Raw genomic sequence first — 22,626 nt, 5'->3', positions numbered from 1 at the left:
GTCTGCATGCGGTGCACTTTTGCTAAATGTTTAGACAAATTGCTCGTGCTTACATGCTAAACTCTTATTGCACTTATGGTAACAAGTATTCTCCACATCGAGACGGGTAAAGTTGAACCACACCCCGGAGCGCGTTCTCTCCGCCATCTCCGCAGTGTGCTCCGCTGCATGTAGCAGCTGCGTGTGTGTAAACTGCCCCGCCCCCTCGCACACAGACGGGAGAGAGATCTCGTCTGATCGAAAATACATCATAGACGCATTTGTTGTCTTTGCATATTAGAAACGAGTTGGCGACACTAAGACTGCGATATCATGTTTTTTAGCAATAATACATGACATATATAAATGTACTGTATGCATTCAAAAGTGCTGAATAAATGTTTTATGGACCCATAATAGTGATTATTATTTAAGTTAAGTTTTGCCATAATCATGTCTATTTTACGGCGGCCGGCAGGAAAACATTTCCATAATCAGAACAACATTGGTAAAAAATGTATACATTATATATATATATTTCTATTAATCATTTTTGGCCTTTCGGCATTCGGTTTTCGGCCAACTATTTCCTATTTTCGGTATCGGTTTCGGCCAAGAATTTCCCATTCGGTGCACCCCTAGTATTTATAGAGCGTTAGTAGTAGTGTACTAACCCTAACCTTTGTCAGCAGCTTTAAAATCAAAACTGCTCCACCTGTTGAAAATCTGCTCAAAGATCGTTGGTCCACCTGTGAGAGACTCTATGACTCATCATAACTACCTAGTGAGGCTGTCCAACCACATCATCTCTGACCCAAACCATGTTCTGAACAGTGAGTATGAACTGCTACCATCTGATCGGAGATACAGGGTCCCACCATTCAATAAGGTCAGACTGAAGCATCCTTTGAGCATCAGTCAGTCCTCACAGTCAACACAGAGCTGACCCCAGATCAGATCAGCTGAAGGCTCTCTGAGCAGCTTTTCTCTCACTGATTGTGCTGTTATGTTAAATGTTTGTTGTTTGTGTTTCATGTATTGTGTATGCATACTTGTCTGTTGATGTTGGACATGGAGCTGCTGTGACGCAAGTCAAATTTCAGACTTGATCTGACAAATAAAGTAATATCGTATCGTATCTCAGGATATATTTGACTTTTTCTTTCCCCATTTTTCAATACTGATAGGATTCATGGTTTCCACCGAACAGGAGGAGATTTACCTCTGAAGTGAAGTACAGTCTGAAGTAGCAGGGAATACTAAAACACCTTAAAGTAACCCTTAAAGTAACCCTTAAGTAAAATCATAATGACATGTTACTCACAGATAGATTTTCTGAACAAACTGAGAGTGAACTTACTGCGTCTCTTCCTTCAACCTCAGCCTGGGTTTTCACACTTGGTAGATTTTTTTATCAGATTTATAGAGAGGAAGTCAGAGGAGAAGGAAGTCAGAACCTGTTTGGAGTGTACCAACTGAAATCTTGATTTGACTAACATGGGGGGATGGACACGTAAGTGCGCGAAACACATCTAATGTGTGTGTGTATAATGTATCAGAGTTAGAAAGAGGAAGTCTGAACCGGTTTGGATCGTACCAAATGAAATCTTGATTTGCTGCCCTGTTGATTTGTAATAGTACAAATATATAACGGAGAAGCCCCCCCCCCGGGGGTTATTCTCCAACTGTCATTGTTAACCCTCGTGACAACCAGTCCAGTGAAGAATGGTTTGGCCCAAAATAAACCTTCCTTAAGTTTCATTTATTGAGAACAGGATCTCATTAACATATTATAAAAGTGTGTCTTATATAAAAATAAATACATGTTAAATAAGAGTTAAATAAATCAATAAGGGAAATGATTAAAGATTATGATGAAAATATTTATTTCTTATTTTTGTTAAATTGAATGGCATTTTATTTTGTATTATCAGCTTCAGGCTTGGTGTTTTTGTACAAAATAAATTACTGCGGGAACATTGAATAGGGGAACGTTTTAATTAGTTATTGCGGTATAATACATTTAAAAAAAATACATGTAAAAACACATTTTAAATACATGATAATTATTGTTAGTTTACGTTGTTTTTCTGATTCTGGATCGCTGAACGTTGACCGATTCATAAACACAACAATAACACCAGGTTCTTTATTCATGTACAGTTTATTAAACTAATAACTTCAAAAACAAGCTATAAAAAACAGGGAGATAAAGAATTAAAGTAAGATTGAGTTTTTTAAAAAGTCAGAATTTTGAGAAAAAGTCAGAATTTTGAGAAAAATGTCAACATTTTTAAAAATAATGAAGATTTTTTAGATTTTTTGAAAAAGTTCAACATTTTCTGATTTTTTGAAAAAGTCAGCATTTCGAGCCTTTTACCAAAAAGTCAGAATTTTTATATATTTTGCAAAAAGTCCACATTTCGAAGTTTTAAATTTCAAGGAAAAAATTCATTTGCAGAACTCCCTGCAGGCACCTTGGTGATTTTGGTGAACTGAGTTGAGTTGAGATACACTTCCCTTAAGTACACCTTGCGCTTCATGTTGTTAAGAAGAATGACGTCTCCGACTGAAACGTCTTTGGTCTGCTGGATGGCCTCGTCCCACATGGTGACGCTGATTTCATCAGCTTCCTGTTTCAGATTGAACCTTTTCGTCTTCTTCTCCTCGTGTTGCACCTTCACTTTTTTGATGGGATCAACCTGAAAAAAAGCAGCAGAGAAAGCGCACAAATGATTTCTATTTCACAACATTTCAAAACAAATATAAATATATATAAATAAATATCATATCAATGACTGGTCCATTAGTTTATCTTTAGTTATCCCTGAATAAATAGGTTTCTAAGATCTTGAAAAGGCATTTAAAACATGTTAAAGACACATTTGTTGAATGCATTACCAACCTAACCAGGCTCCAGTGTGTGAAGTAGGTCTGCAGTTTGAACTCACCTGGGTGACGGTTCCTTCGACGCTCACGTATGTCTTGAGAGGAGATGATTTGATGTCTTTAATGGAGGTAAGTGGACTCTCAGGATAAAGCAGCTCGGATTTTTTAACAACTTTCCCAACAATTGCTTCCGTCTCAAGAATTCCACTGGATTTTAGATCAAAGATGGATTCCTCCTGCACGCAAAGAAAAGAAAAGCCTCTCAATGAACGTAAATACAAAACATGTCTCAAAGCTGTAAGTGATAAATAAGAAATAAGCATTTACCCAAGGGTGTAACTTTGGTTTGAGAAGTGGGGGACACACAAAACAGAGGGTCCTCCGCAATGAAAATGTTTCTCGATTTAATTCCATTTCCTGCCTTTATACAAATATATTAGCTCTATATAAAACAGGAAGTTAAGTTAAGACATGAATACAATTGCAATGAAAGTAACAAAAACAACTCCTTTGAGGTTCAAAGAACAAACATTGGGTTATTTACATAAACTATTCATATTGCAAATACATGTTTTAACCAGGAAGGGAAGACGGACATGGACATGACGCATGTGATCTGCAGTATCGCAATACTTAGTATATCGTAGAATCGCAATACTATCGTATCGTGGCTTAAGTATCGCGATAGTATCGTATCGTGGGGAGTCTGGTGATTCCCAGCCCTACTAAGTAGAGTGCTTGAGTCCATGAGTAAACCACCATTGGGGTCTCCTGTTGTACATCTTGAATGCAGCACTTTGGCAAACATAGTGGATCTGCCCATTGATTGTTAAATCAACTTTGAATGGCTTCCTTGTTTGACTCTTCAGCCAGGATTCTTGATAATCAGGCTGGGTGTTTTTCTGTTGTCGTGCCGACAGAAAGACAAACCAGTCAGGCACATTTTCTACCTGTGGAGCCTGAGGGCTCAGGCTGAGGTTCTCGATGAGTTTCTCGATGGAGTCATCCAGGCTCTGGGTTTCACCGCTACCACCGGGAACCTCTGAACAAACACAGGATAAAAAACGTTAGAAATCTTCCTGGTCCATTTAGCTGAAAATGATAAAATAATAATAATAATATGTGGGGACGTGTACGGAAACGTATGTGGGGACGTGACGTATGTGGGGACGTGTACGGAAACGTATGGGGGAACGTGTACGGAAACGTATGGGGGAACGTGTACGGAAACGTATGTGGGGACGTGTATGGAAACGTACGTGGGAACGTGTACGGAAACGTATGTGGGGACGTGTACGGCAACGTATGTGGGGACTGTTACGTCCCCACTAGGGATGAGGAAGTGCAACACACACCAGTTGGAATTGGTAATAGTTATAGGGATTTATTATAGTTAAATAGTGGTGACAAAATAATAAAGGCGTGCAGCCTGGCATAAACAAAGTGCCAAATACTGATTGTTTAACAATCAACAAAAAGAGATAGAGTATACACAGTAATAATTAGTACCCAAAAGAGAAACAAAAACCTCACTGAAACGTGGTACAGGAAACTGAAAAAGCTGTAACACAACACAGCTGCTGCTGATCAACAGGCGCTACCCGCTAAGCTAACCTGGATCTTCTTTACACACACATACTACGCTAAACACAGAACACTACTTCAACATGCTGCTAAGCAGTATAACTGAACACAGAGAAGTCACTCAATCATCAAACAAACGAGTAATCACAACAAGAGGCTACAGGCGTCTGTCCCACATCACAGAGCCTCCAGAATGATGATTTCCCTTTGTAGGCTTTGTAGTTGTCTCCAGCAGGTGCGCACCGGCTGTGTGCTGCGATTAGACTGCGTTGGGCCCGGCGTGCTCCAATCACAATTCTCAGGAGGATGGACCAGGAGATGGCAGCCAATGACGGCAGGGCAACCGCACAGCTCATTTGCATATCACACAACACAATCAAGGCGACCAGGAAGGCAGCAGCCGTAACAGTGACGTGTACGGAAACGTATGTGGGGACGTGTACGGAAACGTATGTGGGAACGTGTACGGAAACGTATGTGGGAACGTGTACGGAAACGGGACGTGTACGGAAACGTATGTGGGAACGTGTATGGAAACGTATGTGGGAACGTGTACGGAAACGGGACGTGTACGGAAACGTATGTGGGAACGTGTGCGGAAACGTATGTGAGGACGTGTACGGAAACGGGACGTGTACGGAAACGTATGTGGGGACGTGTACGAAAACGTATGTGGGAACGTGTGTGGAAATGTATGTGGGGACGTGTACGAAAACGTATGTGGGAACGTGTGCGGAAACGTATGTGGGAACGTGTGCGGAAACGTATGTGGGAACGTGTGCGGAAACGGGACGTGTACGGAAACGTATGTGGGGACGTGTATGGAAACGTATGTGGGGACGTGTACGAAAACGTATGTGGGAACGTGTGCGGAAACGGGACGTGTACGAAAACGTATGTGGGAACGTGTGCGGAAACGGGACGTGTACGGGAACGTATGTGGGAACGTGTGCGGAAACGGGACGTGTACGGAAACGTATGTGGGGACGTGTACGGAAACGTATGTGGGGACGTGTACGGAAACGTATGTGGGAACGTGTACGGAAACGTATGTGGGGACGTGTACGGAAACGTATGTGGGAACGTGTACGGAAACGTATGTGGGAACGTGTACGGCAACGGGATGTGTACGGAAACGTATGTGGGGACGTGTATGAAAACGTATGTGGGAACGTGTGCGGAAACGGGACGTGTACGAAAACGTATGTGGGAACGTGTGCGGAAACGGGACGTGTACGGGAACGTATGTGGGAACGTGTGCGGAAACGGGACGTGTACGGAAACGTTTGTGGGGACGTGTATGGAAACGTATGTGGGGACGTGTACGAAAACGTATGTGGGACGTGTGCGGAAACGGGACGTGTACGAAAACGTATGTGGGAACGTGTGCGGAAACGGGACGTGTACGGGAACGTATGTGGGAACGTGTGCGGAAACGGGACGTGTACGGAAACGTTTGTGGGGACGTGTACGGAAACGTATGTGGGGACGTGTACGGAAACGTATGTGGGGACGTGTACGGAAACGTATGTGGGAACGTGTACGGCAACGGGACGTGTACGAAAACGTATGTGGGAATGTGTGCGGAAACGGGATGTGTACGGAAACGGGACGTGTACGGAAACGGGACGTGTACGGAAACGGGACGTGTACGGAAACGTTTGTGGGGACGTGTACGGAAACGTATGTGGGGACGTGTACGGAAACGTATGTGGGGACGTGTACGGAAACGTATGTGGGGACGTGTACGGAAACGTATGTGGGAACGTGTACGGAAACGGGACGTGTACGAAAACGGGACGTGTACGTGGGAACGTGTACGGAAACGTACGTGTGTACGTGGGAACGTGTTCGGAAACGTAAGTGGGAACGTGTACGGAAACGTAAGTGGGAACGTGTACGGAAACGTACGTGGGAACGTGTACGGAAACGTACGTGGGAACGTGTACGGAAACGTATGTGGGGACGTGTATGGAAACGGGACGTGTATGGAAACGGGACGTGTACGGAAACGTACGTGGGAACGTGTACGGAAACGTACGTGGGAACGTGTACGGAAATGTACGTGGGAACGTGTACGGAAACGTACGTGGGAACGCGTACGTGGGAACGCGTACGTGGGAACGCGTACGTGGGAACGCGTACGTGGGAACGCGTACGGAAACGTACGTGGGAACGTGTACGTGGGGACGTGTACGGAAACGTACGTGGGGACGTGTACGGAAACGGGACGTGTACGGAAACGTACGTGGGAACGTGTACGGAAACGTACGTGGGAACGTGTACGTGGGAACGTGTACGGAAACGTACGTGGGAACGTGTACGGAAACGTACGTGGGAACGTGTACGTGGGAACGTGTACGGAAACGTACGGAAACGTACGTGGGAACGTGTACGTGGGAACGTGTACGGAAACGTACGTGGGAACGTGTACGTCGGAACGTGTACGGAAACGTACGTGGGAACGTGTACGGAAACGTAAGTGGGAACGTGTACGGAAACGTACGTGGGGACGTGTACGGAAACGTACGTGGGGACCAGGGTTTCCGTTAGCCGGTAATTACCGGTTTTTAGCTGGTAACATTAATTAAAAACCGGTAAATTCAAAACCTGCCGGTCAAAATGTCTGGTAATAATTAGGAAGGCTCCGATAGATCGGCCACCGGTCATTATTGGCCGATATTCACTCTTAATAGTTTGATCGGTGCTCTCTATAAAGAACGATCAGGAGAGCTGGAACTGATCGATATGGACATAAACGCGAGTGAAGTGTAACCGGACACGAGAGAGAGATCAGATCAGCTGCATAGTCAGACCGAGACACGCAGCTCTGCATAATCACCTGAAGCCCCGCCCACTGTTTAGCGAGCTGCAGGAGCTGCATGAGAAACTGACGGGCTGTCAGGAGAGAGAGAGAGAGGGAGAGAGGAAAAGAGAGGATCCGTTTCTCCCGTGTGATTATTCAAAGTTAATGTACACTTTTGAATAATGTACTTCATCTACTACAAGTAGTTTGTTTGAATGTAATAATTATGTTGTTTGTTGTTTGTGGAATCATTTATTGAAAAATGGATCTGAATTTTTCGATCTGTTACGATTATAGACTGAAGCAATATAAAAATGAGCCCCGTGAACTGAGTTTTAAACTGAAGCATATCTGCTCATAGTCCGGTCATTACCTGCTAACGGAAACTCTGCTACACAACTCTTACTATTATTATTGAAATATGACCGGTAAGTTTCAAATTTGTCCGGTAAAATAAATTCTGCCCGGACATTTGACCGGCGAGAAAAAATCCTAACGGAAACCCTGGTGGGGACGTGTACGGAAACGGGACGTGTACGGAAACGGGACGTGTACGGAAACGGGACGTGTACGGAAACGTACGTGGGAACGTGTACGGAAACGTACGTGGGAACGTGTACGGAAACGTACGTGGGGACGTGTACGGAAACGGGACGTGTACGTGGGGACGTGTACGGAAACGGGACGTGTACGTGGGGACGTGTACGGAAACGGGACGTGTACGGAAACGTACGTGGGAACGTGTACGGAAACGTACGTGGGAACGTGTACGGAAACGTACGTGGGAACGTGTACGGAAACGTACGTGGGAACGTGTACGGAAACGTAAGTGGGAACGTGTACGGAAACGTAAGTGGGAACGTGTACGGAAACGTAAGTGGGAACGTGTACGGAAACGTAAGTGGGAACGTGTACGGAAACGTAAGTGGGAACGTGTACGGAAACGTACGTGGGGACGTGTACGGAAACGTACGTGGGGACGTGTACGGAAACGGGACGTGTACGGAAACGTACGTGGGGACGTGTACGGAAACGGGACGTGTACGGAAACGTACGTGGGGACGTGTACGGAAACGGGACGTGTACGGAAACGGGACGTGTACGGAAACGTACGTGGGAACGTGTACGGAAACGTACGTGGGAACGTGTACGGAAACGTACGTGGGAATGTGTACGTGGGAACGTGTACGTGGGAACGTGTACGGAAACGTACGTGGGAACGTGTACGGAAACGTACGTGGGAACGTGTACGGAAACGTACGTGGGAACGTGTACGTTGGAACGTGTACGGAACGTACGTGGGAACGTGTACGTGGGGACGTGTACGGAAACGTACGTGAGAACGTGTACGGAAACGTATCTGGGGACGTGTATGGAAACGGGACGTGTATGGAAACGGGACGTGTATTGTGCGAATATTGAAGTAACTTGAAGATTTGAAGTGAAAAGTTAATACAGCGTATTTTTGGTATATTCATCTTAATGTCACCTGATCTATAAGAGGTGTGTTGCATCATGTTATCACTAATATATGTGTGGTTTTATACATTCCTGTGTGTTAATAGTTGAAGGAACAAAGTACATTTTTCCTCTTAAATATAGAGGTTTTTTAGATATTCAACAATGTTCCTTTTTTCTTAAAAGTAGATTAGCGCAATAGTCTTTTTCTTCCACTTTGACATATAATCAAAAGGGTGGTGTTTTGGCTATTTGTAAGTAAGTAAGGTGCAGTATAACTTGTGAGTTCTGTTTTGAGTGAAAAAATTACCCGTTAAGTGTTTTTCAGAAAGCCTTAGGCGCATTCACACTGCGGTACTTTTCCCACAAAGGTTCACGTGAACTTAGTTCATGTGAACTCTCTAGTTCTCATGAACTAAGTACAGATCGCGTTCACACTGGAAAAAGTCCCTGGGGGTGGATTAGGCAAATGAAGCCGCTGACGTCACTTGTTCTTCTTCTGATTTGGGCTTACTGGCAGGCCGCAAACCACTTCAAGGCGTATACTGCCGCCCAAAGTCCCCGGCCGGAAGTCCCCGGAGTTGGGGAAGGCTGCTGGGAGTCCCAGCAGCTTCTACTGAAGCCTTCCGAGTAAATCGCCAGAATGCCGACACCTCCTCATCTCCACCGCTCCCATGTTTTATTTTGTGTTGCCATAAGTTAGTCTCTCTGCATTTCTGCGCTGGGCTAATGCTAATAATGCTAATGCAAGGATAATAAAATGGCGGCTTCACAAAACTTTTTGGGAGTTTTACGGGGCATGGTTTGCAATCCGCCCAGCCAATCAGAAATATAGCTCTTTTCTCACAAGAGAGCCGTACGAAAGTCCCTGCTCTCTAGCAGGGACTTTCGAGGGGGTAAAAAGGTTCACATGAACTAATTTTAGTACCGGCTCTTTTTGGTGTGAACGCGATAAAAGAGTTCACATGAACTAAGTTCACATGAACCTTTGTGGGAAAAGTACCTCAGTGTGAATGCGCCTCTTGTTGCAGTTATAGGCCATGAGTTTCTGAGGTAATCATCAATGGTCTTTGCAAAATAACAGGGGAACTCCAAGAGACATTTTCCCCAGAGAGAAGGCAGTTACATTCTTGTAGTTAATGATGCATGTCAGGCAGACCTATAAAAAGGGCCTTGAGAATTGGGTCACACAATTAAGGTCTGAATAAAATGTATGTATTAAATTGTGCTTCTCTGCTGTATTCTTTCATGTGTGGGTAAAATTGCTACAACATTGTGGAGTAGTTAGCTTAAACATGTTGTATTACTCTGCATAAAGGGGGGGGGGGGTGCAGTTGTGCAGGACAGGAGACTAGATGGGGGAGGGAGGTCTGAAGAATGTGTGTGTGTGAAAGCAACAAAATGAGACAGCGAACACCAGATGTGGTTGTTTTGCTTCAAACTAAGGGACTGTTTCCGGATCATCTCGGCTGGCGCGCGCTGATACGCTACGAAAGCCCATCGTTTGTATATGGGCCAATAGATGACCTGTATGGGAGTACCATCCACACAGCTCCTCCCGTTGTTTTTACAATATCTCCTGTTGAGTCCTTGTGTCCGGTCTCTTTTCCTCCTGCCGTCAAGACTGATGATGTTCTCCCGGCATTAGGACCACGGCCGGGGTAATCCGGATTACTTCGTGATGTTGTGTTATTGTATCTTTTGCCATTAAATCAGCATATTTGTTATAACCTTACCAATGGTTGCTGTGAATTCTTCCTCTGTTAATCTGACCCATTCACAAAAGGACGCGCGGAGGCAGAGGGGGGGGGCCTTAGAGCCCCGCCAAAGAATGACGTCTGCTACAACAGTATGGAAACGGGACGTGTACGGAAACGTATGCGGGAACGTGACGTATGTGGGAACGTGACGTATGTGGGGACGTGTACGGAAACGGGACATATACGAAAACGTATGTGGGGACGTGTACGGGAACGTATGTGGGGACGTGTACGGGAACGTGTACGGAAACGTATGTGGGGACGTGTACGGGAACGGGACTTGTACGGGAACGTGTACGGAAACGGGACGTGTACGGAAACGGGACGTGTACGGAAACGTATGTGGGAACGTGTACGGAAACGTGTACGGAAACGGGACGTGTACGGAAACGGGACGTGTACGGAAACGTATGCGGGAACGTGACGTATGTGGGAACGTGACGTATGTGGGGACGTGTACGGAAACGGGACATATACGAAAACGTATGTGGGGACGTGTACGGGAACGTATGTGGGGACGTGTACGGGAACGTGTACGGAAACGTATGTGGGGACGTGTACGGGAACGGGACTTGTACGGGAACGTGTACGGAAACGGGACGTGTACGGAAACGGGACGTGTACGGAAACGTATGTGGGAACGTGTACGGAAACGTGTACGGAAACGGGACGTGTACGGAAACGTATGTGGGGACGTGTACGGGAACGTGTACGGAAACAGGACGTGTACCGAAACGGGACGTGTACGGAAACGTATGTGGGGACGTGTACGGAAACGTGTACGGAAACGTTATGTGTACTGTAACGGAGGTGATCTCTGGGCCCATAGATCTCGGCCTCCGTTACGGGTAATATAGCACTAAAAACATTGCACAGGAAGCATGGGAATATATGTAATTGATGTAACTAGTTTGTCTCTGTTTCCTGGTTTCATGTTAAAAGTGTTCCCCTTCCCCCATGTCTGTGGCTGTTGATTGTGTGCACCTGGTGCCCTGTGTTGTCTCCTCCCCCCCACCTGTGTCGAATTGCTGATTAGTGTGTGTATTTAGGGTCTGTTGCCCTGTCTGTTTGGAGGCTGGCAGCTGGTGACTGTGTTCACAGGAACAGCAAGATTGAGGCTGTGTCCTGTGCTCAAGTTTAATAAATGCCACACCGGGTTATATTTTTGGACGTTCTGCCTCTGCCTCCTTGCTTGGTCGGGCCGCTCAATTGTCAGCTTCACAAGAGGACGTTCACCGGCCTTCACCACGTTCCACACATTTAGAAATATACAAAATGCAACGTTTGTTTAACAGAGTTTTCCAGGGGTCTGCTCGGGTTCTGTTTCATTTTGTACTGCTACGAAATGAGTGAAAGAGTTATGTAAAACGTTTTGAGAAGGAGGTCTGGCTCTCGCCCAACACGACCCCCGCTGAGCTGACCTTTGCTTTTCTGCCGGAGTTTCTTCAGCTCGTCCTTCATGCCTCTGAGCGGCTGCTGCACTCTGTTGTCCAGCCTGGGAAGGTCCTTCATCAGGCGGTCGATGAGTGCGATGGATCCCTTGGTGCTGTAGTACTGGATGATGACGCTTGGCATGTCGCCCCGCAGCCGCCCCTCCTTCTTCCCCTGAGGGATCTTCTCCAGGTTAAACAGAAGTTTCCGGAACTCGTCGGCCGTCAGCTCGTCCAGGATGGAGCTCAGCGCCGTCCTCCACTTCGTCTCCAACGCCTTCAGGTCCATCTGCAAAATAATGAAGTTTTGTGAGGCTTTGGAGTTGGCTTTGTGGGCATGACGAGACTCTTCAGTCAACCCCGGTATTTTCAGGGGATTGGTTGGTTTAGTTTCCTACGCTGTGCTGGAGGAGGAGGAGCGCCTGAAGACCGCCACCGTTTTTAAAGGCACGTCAAAGAAGAACTCATATGACTTCAAGTCATGTGATCATTTCTTAGTATTTGATCCTTCAACTTGGCCTCAGAAATACAAGGACTTCACAGTTTTGGCAACACATTTTGGAGAAAGCAAATCGGAGGCTTAAAAAGAGACAGGGATGTGCATCATCTTCATCATCTAGCATGCAAGAAGAGGAAATAGAGGACAGTGAGGAAGACTGCACTTATTAAAACCTCGCTACGTATGGGGTAGTGATGTGTCGGTCGCGAAGAGCCGGCTCTTTTAAGTGAACGACGGGAGCCGGCTCTCGCCCAAGAACGAGCCGTTTTTTTTTGGGTTTTTTTTGCGGAGGGATCTAGATCGGCATGAAGGCACATTGTGCAATGTGCACATTATCCCGCTTATTACATGGCCACATTCTCAACAAAGTAACGACATTACTCCCAATATTAATTGAAATGCTTTTATGGATTTAGAAAATGATTTTATTGATTTAAAAAATAGTTTTATGTATTTATTTTAATTGACATGCATCCGCTAAGAAAAGTAGTCCGTTGTTACTGTTTGAACTAACGTAGCAACGGCAGGAACTACTTCGATAGTGTTTTTGAGGAGCTTTTTGATCACAGATTTGAAAACATCGTTGCTTGTTTTAAAAGTAGCACACTTCATGATGTCGAACCTTGGAAAGTATCTAGATATCCCTGCCCTAATGCCAAAGTAACTGCCAACTGAATATGTGTCGCAGGTTTGATGTCTATGTCTGGACCGCTGCGTAAAAAGGAGGGTTTCTGCCCCGTTACTTCTCTTCTTACTTCTATAAGAATAACACACGGAGGACGGAGATCTCTTTTTCTCCTCCTCTTCTGACAGCCCAGCAGCTGATCTCAGAGCACGCTCCCCTCTCCTACATTTTATATACATTATATTCAAATTCAAAAGCTTTTCATTGTACAGAATACAACAAGATTTCTAATTCCACCGAGTGCTTTGAAAACAGACATATTAAAACACAGATTAAAAGGTCTGACAGTTACGACCAGCAAGTAGCGCACACAGCTTCGGATCGACCTGTAGATGACCAGGATTAATAAATAAATAAATGAATAAAATATAATTATGATCAAATATATATGATAAATATTACAGTGTATACATAGAGACAGATCATGATTATTGCACGGTGGGGATATGCAGTCTCCCTCCGCAGCCGGTTGGCGTAGTTTTGGCACAATTCCGTTGTACAGACCGACGTTAACAGCAGCCCTGTCTGTGCACACGGAGACCGACTCTGTCGTCCGGTGATCTAACCGCCTTCTGGAAAAGTTTCACAAGTACGTCGGTACGCAAATGCGCTTTGTGACACAAGTGACGGTACGCATTTCAGATTACTCACATAACCTGCGTACCAGTTATGTGCACCCCTGTACTACAGCAAAAGTATTCTCCGTCGGGACTTCCTGCAACAACACCACGCCGTTATCAAAGATGTTCTATTGAGAAGACGATCACTACGTGACAAAAGTTTTCAAAACCGTGGCTACTGAAATCAATCTTACTAACTGCTGTCTGTGCAATTTACTCCGCGCGAGTTGGCAGACTTTATTTTGCTTCCTTTAACATCATTTTTCATGGTGGGGCTAAGCCATTTCTTGGTATGGGTGTAGCCTACCCCAGCCATACCCTGGCGCTGCCACTGGTGGCACGTATGGGGCGGGCCATTCTGCACATGCGTTAAATGCGTTAAATATTTTAACGCAATTAATTCAAAAAATTAATTACCGCCGTTAACGCGATAATTTTGACAGCACTAATATATATATATACATATATATATGTATATATATATATATATACATATATATATGTATATATATATATACATACATATATGTATGCAAGTATTGCTAATGCCATTGTTTTGTTGTTCAGTTTTTGTACATAGTCTCAAATGCTTGAATTGTTTATGAAGGCATTAAAATGAAAGACTGTAAGTTAACACTGAAAACTCTTGTTATTTTGCATGAAGTCATTCTGGGATGTTTGCTGAAATGGGTTCACGTGGCGCAGCCCGACCTAAACAATCCACCCGCCGCCACTGTACAAATATGAACAAACCATTTACAAGAAATGAACTGAATTGACCTGCTGTAGCCCAGCCTGAACTCAAGCCCACCTCCTGGTCCAGGCTGAGCAAGCATCTGTCACAGCCAGTGAATTTAGCATATTGTAAATTGTCTGACTTTCAATACTCTTTTATTTTTCGAACATTGTATCTGTATGTCTTATCTTCTTTACAAAGTCAGATATTAGGGTCAGTGCCTGCAGCATCCCAAACGCTTTACATTGAGAATAGAGCAACGTGAGATATAATATATAGTATATTCTGTAAGGAGCTCCGATATATGGGATCAGGGTCGTGCCGTTAAGATCAAGCAACACTAAGAGAGTTTAAGAGAAAACTCAGTCAAGCTACAGAAACTCATCTCAAACGTAAAGCTATAACTTGCAAACAAATAATTTGAATTATTCGTCTCTTTGTTTGCAGCTCATTTAATTTCAAACCTTTATTTATGCAGGTGAATCCCATTGAGATCATTGATCTCTTTTTCAAGGGAGTCCTGCTGCAAGTATCCACATGAAACACAACACATAACCGAACAACTAAAAGGACATCATAGCATATTTACAGCTATAGTTTACACAGCTCTCTTTGCTTCGTTCAGACCTCGCTGCGGGCTATAGTAACCCTTAGAGTAACCCTTAGAGTAACCCTTAGAGTAACCCTTAGAGTAACGCTTAGAGTAACCCTTGGAGTAACCCTTAAAGTAACCCTTAGAGTAAGCCTTAAAGTAAGCCTTAAGTAACCCTTAAAGTAAGCCTTAAAGTAACCCTTAAGTAACCCTTAAAGTAACCCTTAAAGTAAGCCTTATAGTAACCCTTAAAGTAACCCTTATAGTAACCCTTATAGTAACCCTTAAAGTAAGCCTTAAGTAACCCTTAAAGTAACCCTTAAGTAACCCTTAAGTAACCCTTAAAGTAACCTTTAAGTAACCCTTAAAGTAACCCTTAAAGTAAGCCTTAAGTAAATGTATAATGACATGTATCTCACAGATAGATTTTCTGAACAAACTGAGAGTGAACTTACTGCGTCTCTTCCTTCAACCTCAGCCCGGGGTTTATGTTTTAATCAGATTTCTAAAGAGGAAGTCAGAGGAGCGGGAAGTCTGAATTTGTTTGGATCGTACCAACTGAAATCTTGATTTGCTGTCAATTTGGAATAGAACAAATATATAAGGGGGGGGTTATATTCTCCTCATGACATCCAGTCAGTCCCCCCCTCCAGTGAAGAATGGTTTGGCCCATTTATTGTGAACAGGATCTCATTAACATATTATAAAAATGTGTCTTATATAAAATAAATACATTTAAATAAGAGTTAAATAAAGGGAAATTATTAAATAAATAAATGGGAGTAAAAATGGTGATGGAAATATGTATTTATTATCATTTTTGTTCAATTGAATGGCATTTTATTTAGTCAGCTTCAGGCTTGGTGTTTTTGTTTATGAATAATAAATCAGACCAGATAAATACTAAAGTAAACAAAATATATGACTGGGAACATTGAATAGGGGAACGTTTTAATTAGTTAATGACGTTATAATACATTAAAAAAAGTTAAATGACAAATACATACATTTAAAATACCTGATCATTATTGTTGGTTAACGTTGTTTTTCTGAATTTCATAAACACACAAATCTCAACAGCAGGTGCTTTATTAATCTACAGCAGTGGTCACCAACCTTTTTAAGCCCAAGATCCCCGACCTCGGCGAAAGGCGAGATCGACCTGTTGCAGAATTGAGTGAAAAAGACGCCCGGACAGAACTTCCAATGTGAGGCCTTTATGTCGGCTAATTGTGAATGACATCAAATCATTTGGTGCAACTTCCAATTCGATTAAACCAAGAACACAACATAACTACCATGTCAAAAAGATACATATATATATTCACATCATACCTATCATTTTGAGTTTCATTCATTCCTTCATTACAATCCTAAATATAAATGTATGTAGCTTATTTTCCATTTGTTTGAGCGAATGAGTAAATTATTTTGTTGACAGCAACAACAACAAAGAAAAAAACAACACTTTGCAGTGAGCAGATAACAAAGTGCCATTTAAACCGTGAGGCTTATCCACTGAAGCTTCATGCAGTGCAACATTTAACATTAACATTAAAACTAGTTATTTTTAACACAATTCTTACAAATTCAAAATTCTAACAACCTTCTTTATCCGTGCGTTCACACCGGACGAGATGCGACTTCTGGGGGCGGCGCGATTACATGTAAAGTCAATGCAAGACGGGGTAGCCAATCAGCGGTGAGCATCTCAGACTGCCGTCACTGACGTTGAATCAGAAAACCAAAACATCAGCCGTTAGCTGTTAGCTGTTAGCACTCAGAGCTCACAGCTCCTCATATCTGTTCAGAAACTAGACAGAAGTTAAACAAGTACAAACCACAGACTGCCTGTGTCATGGAGAATACAGTCGCTGCTTTATTTATGTATGTAGGCCGTTGTTGTGAGTGTGGACGGTCAGAGCATATATAACGTTAGCTTAGCCGATCTCCATTCAGAAAACACGCATTTTAAAAGGTGTTTCTCTGCCGTCTGTCTGCAGACTTGTCAAAGCATTAATTCATGGTTCTTACTAACCGGTATCAGTATGTTGTTACTTCGGCATCATTTAGAAACGTGTATTACAATTAAATCACGGTCAAATATGTTCATCTTGTTGTAGTTGGTATCTCCCATAAGTGCATTGAGTTCAACAATATGCAGCATCACTTTAAGTCAGTCTATTATTTTTGGGAACGACAGGGAATGCCTCAAAGATACGTCAATCAAGTGGCACGTGCTAACGGGGTGGTGGATGATAGATGACATCTATACACTAAAAAAAAGCATTATCTTTTGTTTTTTACTTTCTTTCTTTTGTTACTTTCTTTTTTTTAACGGTGCGCGATCTAACCACGCGATCGACCGGTTGGTGACCACTGATCTAAAGTGTATTAAACTAATAACTACCAAAACAAGCTATCAAAAACAGGGAGGTAAATTATTAAATTAAGTTTTTTGAGTTTTTTAAAAAGTCAACATTTCGAGATTTTCTAAATAAAGTCTGAATTTTGAGATTTTGAGGAAAAAATTCATTTGCAGAACTTCAGATGTTCTCAGGGTCTGTCAGTTTGATGCTTCTGTTTCCTCGTGTTTCAGCCTCCACTGAGAGCGGTATTCTTTCAACACTAGAACCGCCAACATTCTACCCACAGCTGTTTCTTGATTGTGTGTAACTTCTTTCAACAAAATATTCAAGTCTCCCAGTCTGTGACTTTTCCTGAAAGTGTTTTTTGTAGCACAATCTGTTGTTAAATGTTTCAATATCAAGTCAGATTGAAAAAATTGCCATTTATACCCATCAGCGCCAGCAGGTAATATTTACCTGATAGAAAATACAGTGATTTTCGCGCTATTGATCTCGCGCGTAAACATAAACATGACCTGTTGCTATAGCAATGCCTGTTGTTTACTGCAGTTCCTTATAGATAGATAGCGAGATGGATAGATATGTAGATAGATACATGGAACGATGGATGGATGGATAGAGAGAGAGATATAGAGATAGAGAGATAAATAGATACACTTTGCACATAATTTACGTTAGCGATCTTTTACACTTCATGCAATCTGCACAAAGTAGATATCATATGAAAGCTGAGAGTCCACAGATTATATTGGTATACGTTTCATCACTGTGGAAACTCACTGTTAACCCTGTGTTCTAGTATGATAAATAAAAGAACATTGTACCTTGAAAATCAATGCATTCTAATAGCGGGTACATTTGAACCCCTGGCGGTTCTAGTGTCAAGGAGATCATCACCAAAGCCTGTCTTCAGCTGGAAGTCGAGACGCCACGATGAGCGTGAGCAGCTTCGTGTCTAAATCCACCTCCAGGTGAGTCTCCTTCAGCGTGGCTTCCTTGATCCCTATAACCTCAAGAGTCACTTTCCGGATGCCGACACTTTGAACCTGCATGAAGACACGTTAACGGTCAATGTTCAGGACGTGATACAACATCAGGTAAAGTCTTCAGATTAAGGTGAGGAGCATTTTGCTTTGGGGGCTATTTAGCTTCCATATGATGTCTTCTGTGGAACAAGCCGCCAGGAAACATCAGTTTAAACAACTTTTCAGGTTGGCCTTGTTTTAGCAACATCACCTTTTCAACATTATTAGTCTTATTTTCTTACTTATTCATTTTGTCTTATGTCGTCCTTTATTTTAGCTGCTACGAAATAAGTGAAAGGCGGCGTCCAGCCTGGGCAGGATCTTCATCTGGCGGTCGATGAGTGCGATGGATCCCTCGGTGCTGTAGGTCTTGATGATGAGGCTGGGCATGTCGCCCCGCAGCCGCCCCTCCTTCACCTCCTGAGGGATCTTCTCCAGGTTAAACAGAAGTTTCTGGAACTCGTCATCCGTCAGCTCGTCCAGGATGGAGCTCAGCGCCGTCCTCCACTCTGTCTCCAATTCCTTCAGGGCCATCTGAGCACAAACAGGAGGAGGTGTAGAGTAACTACATTTACTCAAGTACTTTACATAAGAACAACTTTGAGGTACTTCGACTCCACTACAGTTCAGAGGTACATGGTGTACTTTTCCTCCACTACATGTATTAATACCTTTAGTTACTTCACAGATCTGGATGAATGATGGTAAATCTAACCAAGTGTTGAATCAGACTTTAGTTCCACCTGGAGTAAATCCACCAGCTACCCTGCAGTATACAAAGTACTTCAAACTAGCTGCACCTTCACCAGCTTTGAGAACACTTTCATGATCAATCATTATAACACATATCATATATATTATTCTGAAATGGACCAATCTGCACAACGAATACTTTTACTGTCGCTACTTTCACTATATTTTGATAAGAATACTTTTCTACTTTTACTTGAGGAACATTTTGAATGCAGGACTTTTACTGTGACAGAGTATTCCTACACTCTGGTACTTCTACTTTTACTCCAGAACAAGAACTGAGTACTTCTACTTTTACTCAAGAACAAGACCTGAGTACTTCTACTTTTACTGAAGAACAAGATCTGAGTACTTCTACTTTTACTCAAGTACAAGATCTGAGTACTTCTACTTTTACTCAAGTACAAGATCTGAGTACTTCTATTTTACTCAAGTACAATATCTGAGTACTTCTACTTTTACTCCAGTACAAGATCTGAGTACTTCTACTTTTACTCAAGTACAAGATCTGAGTACTTCTACTTTCACTCAAGTACAAGATCTGAGTACTTCTACTTTTACTCAAGTACAAGATCTGAGTACTTCTATTTTACTCAAGTACAATATCTGAGTACTTCTACTTTTACTCCAGTACAAGATCTGAGTACTTCTACTTTTACTCAAGTACAAGATCTGAGTACTTCTCAATATCTGAGTACTTCTATTTTACTCAAGTACAAGATCTGAGTACTTCTACTTTTACTCAAGTACAAGATCTGAGTACTTCTACTTTTACTCAAGTACAAGATCTGAGTACTTCTACTTTTACTCAAGTACAAGATCTGAGTACTTCTACTTTCACTCAAGTACAAGATCTGAGTACTTCTACTTTTACTCAAGTACAAGATCTGAGTACTTCTATTTTACTCAAGTACAATATCTGAGTACTTCTACTTTTACTCCAGTACAAGATCTGAGTACTTCTACTTTTACTCAAGTACAAGATCTGAGTACTTCTACTTTTACTCAAGTACAAGACCTGAGTACTTCTACTTTTACTCAAGTACAAGATCTGAGTACTTCTACTTTTACTCAAGTACAAGGTCTGAGTACTTCTACTTTTACTCAAGTACAAGATCTCAGTACTTCTACTTTTACTCAAGTACAAGATCTGTGTACTTCTATTTTACTCAAGTACAATATCTGAGTACTTCTACTTTTACTCCAGTACAAGGTCTTAGTACTTCTACTTTTACTCAAGTACAAGATCTGAGTACTTCTATTTTACTCAAGTACAAGATCTGAGTACTTCTACTTTTACTCCAGTACAAGATCTGAGTACTTCTACTTTACTCAAGTACAAGATCTGAGTACTTCTACTTTTACTCAAGTACAAGATCTGAGTACTTCTACTTTTACTCAAGTACAAGATCTGAGTACTTCTACTTTTACTCAAGTACAAGATCTGAGTACTTCTACTTTCACTCAAGTACAAGATCTGAGTACTTCTACTTTTACTCAAGTACAAGATCTGAGTACTTCTATTTTACTCAAGTACAATATCTGAGTACTTCTACTTTTACTCAAGTACAATATCTGAGTACTTCTACTTTACTCAAGTACAAGATCTGAGTACTTCTACTTTTACTCAAGTACAAGACCTGAGTACTTCTACTTTTACTCAAGTACAAGATCTGAGTACTTCTACTTTTACTCAAGTACAAGGTCTGAGTACTTCTACTTTTACTCAAGTACAAGATCTCAGTACTTCTACTTTTACTCAAGTACAAGATCTGAGTACTTCTATTTTACTCAAGTACAATATCTGAGTACTTCTACTTTTACTCCAGTACAAGGTCTTAGTACTTCTACTTTTACTCAAGTACAAGATCTGAGTACTTCTATTTTACTCAAGTACAAGATCTGAGTACTTCTACTTTTACTCCAGTACAAGATCTGAGTACTTCTACTTTTACTCAAGTACACGATCTGAGTACTTCTACTTTTACTCAAGTACAAGATCTGAGTACTTCTACTTTAACTCCAGTACAAGATCTGAGTACTTCTACTTTAACTCCAGTACACGATCTGAGTACTTCTACTTTAACTCAAGTACACGATCTGCATTGTATCTATAGAGCGTTAGTAGTAATGTACTAACCCTAATCTCTCAGGATATATTTTTTCTTTTCTTTTCCCATTTTTTCAATACTGATAGGATTCATGGTTTCCACCGAACAGGAGGAGATTTACCTCTGAAGTGAAGTACAGTTTAAAGTAGCAGGGAATACTAAAACCCCTTAAAGTAACCCTTAAAGTAACCCTTAAGTAAAATCATAATGACATGTTACTCACAGATAGATTTTCTGAACAAACTGAGAGTGAACTTACTGCGTCTCTTCCTTCAACCTCAGCCCGGGTTTTCACACTTGGTAGATTTTTTAATCAGATGTATAGAGAGGAAGTCAGAGGAGAAGGAAGTCAGAACCTGTTTGGATCCTACCAACTGAAATCTTGATTTGCTGTCAATCTGGAATAGAACAAATATATAAAGGAGAGAGGGGGGGTTATTTTCTCCAAACGTTCATGTTAATCCCTCAGGACATCCAGTCAGTCCCCCCTCCAGTGAAGAATGGTTTGGCCTGACTTAACTTCCTGTTGTGTTCGTTTCCCACACCTTTTTTAACATCCTTTCAAACTGTAAACTATTTATCAGACGACTGGTAGACTTCAAAAACTGCATTAAGTATACAAAGAATAGATACACAATACTTTTAACATATTTTTAAAAACCAAATCCAAAGCATATTAGAACATCAACGTGTGTGTGTGTGTGTGTGTGTGTGTGTGTGTGTGTGTGTGTGTGTGTGTGTGTGTGTGTGTGTGTGTGTGTGTGTGTGTGTGTGTGTGCGTGTGTGTGTGTGTGTGTGTGTGTGTGTGTGCGTGTGCGTGTCAGATGTGGCTAACATGGGGGGATGATAAGTGTGTGAAACACATCTAATGTGTGTGTGTGTGTATCAGAGTTAGAAAGAGGAAGTCTGAAGAGGTTTGGATCGTACCAAATGAAATCTTGATTTGCTGCCCTGTTAATTTGTAATAGTACAAATATATAATGGAGAGGGGGGGGGGGGTTATTCTCCAACTGTCATTGTTAACCCTCATGACATCCAGGATGCCGACACTTTGAACCTGCATGAAGACACGTTATTTATTTTCTTATTTATTCATTTTATCTTATGTCATCCTTTATTTTGCAGAGAGGGAACATTACTTATGTTATTGTGTTTTATTATCACAGCCAGAACTTTGAAGACAAAGTCAAAATGTTGCGATTTTGAAGAAAAACTCTACATTTTGTGATTTTGAGTAAAAAAGTCTACATTTTGAGGAACTGAGTTGAGAGACACTTTCTCACGGCACTCATTGGGCTTCATGTATTCAAGAAGAAGGACGTCTCCGACT

The 22,626-nt window shown here is 42.3% G+C and overlaps 2 protein-coding genes across 15 annotated transcripts in view; both read right to left on the bottom strand.

The window, feature by feature from the left end:
• The window catches only part of LOC117546331 (histone H1B-like), a 96,682-nt gene that overhangs the window by 7,346 nt on the left and 66,710 nt on the right, over positions 1-22,626 (bottom strand). The window lies entirely within an intron of this gene.
• On the bottom strand, positions 1,962-21,830 carry LOC117546333. 4 transcript variants are annotated; one of them, XM_034216536.1, is made up of 5 exons: positions 21,556-21,830; positions 11,898-12,195; positions 3,819-3,910; positions 2,931-3,104; positions 1,962-2,681 (listed from the first exon to the last, which is right to left on the bottom strand). In XM_034216536.1, exons 2-5 carry the CDS (start codon positions 12,193-12,195, stop codon positions 2,418-2,420), a joined length of 828 nt encoding a protein of 275 aa, XP_034072427.1. In that variant the 5' UTR covers positions 21,556-21,830; the 3' UTR covers positions 1,962-2,417. The 4 variants fall into 4 exon arrangements, with proteins under 4 accessions (XP_034072427.1, XP_034072426.1, XP_034072428.1 ...); XM_034216535.1 differs by lacking the exon at positions 21,556-21,830 and adding an exon at positions 15,494-16,790; XM_034216537.1 differs by lacking the exon at positions 21,556-21,830 and adding an exon at positions 13,755-13,773.

This window comes from Gymnodraco acuticeps, unplaced genomic scaffold (genome assembly GCF_902827175.1).
Source record: "Gymnodraco acuticeps unplaced genomic scaffold, fGymAcu1.1, whole genome shotgun sequence".
In the NCBI taxonomy this organism is placed as follows: Eukaryota; Metazoa; Chordata; class Actinopteri; order Perciformes; family Bathydraconidae; genus Gymnodraco; species Gymnodraco acuticeps.
This window is presented reverse-complemented; position numbering and strand designations above follow the sequence as displayed.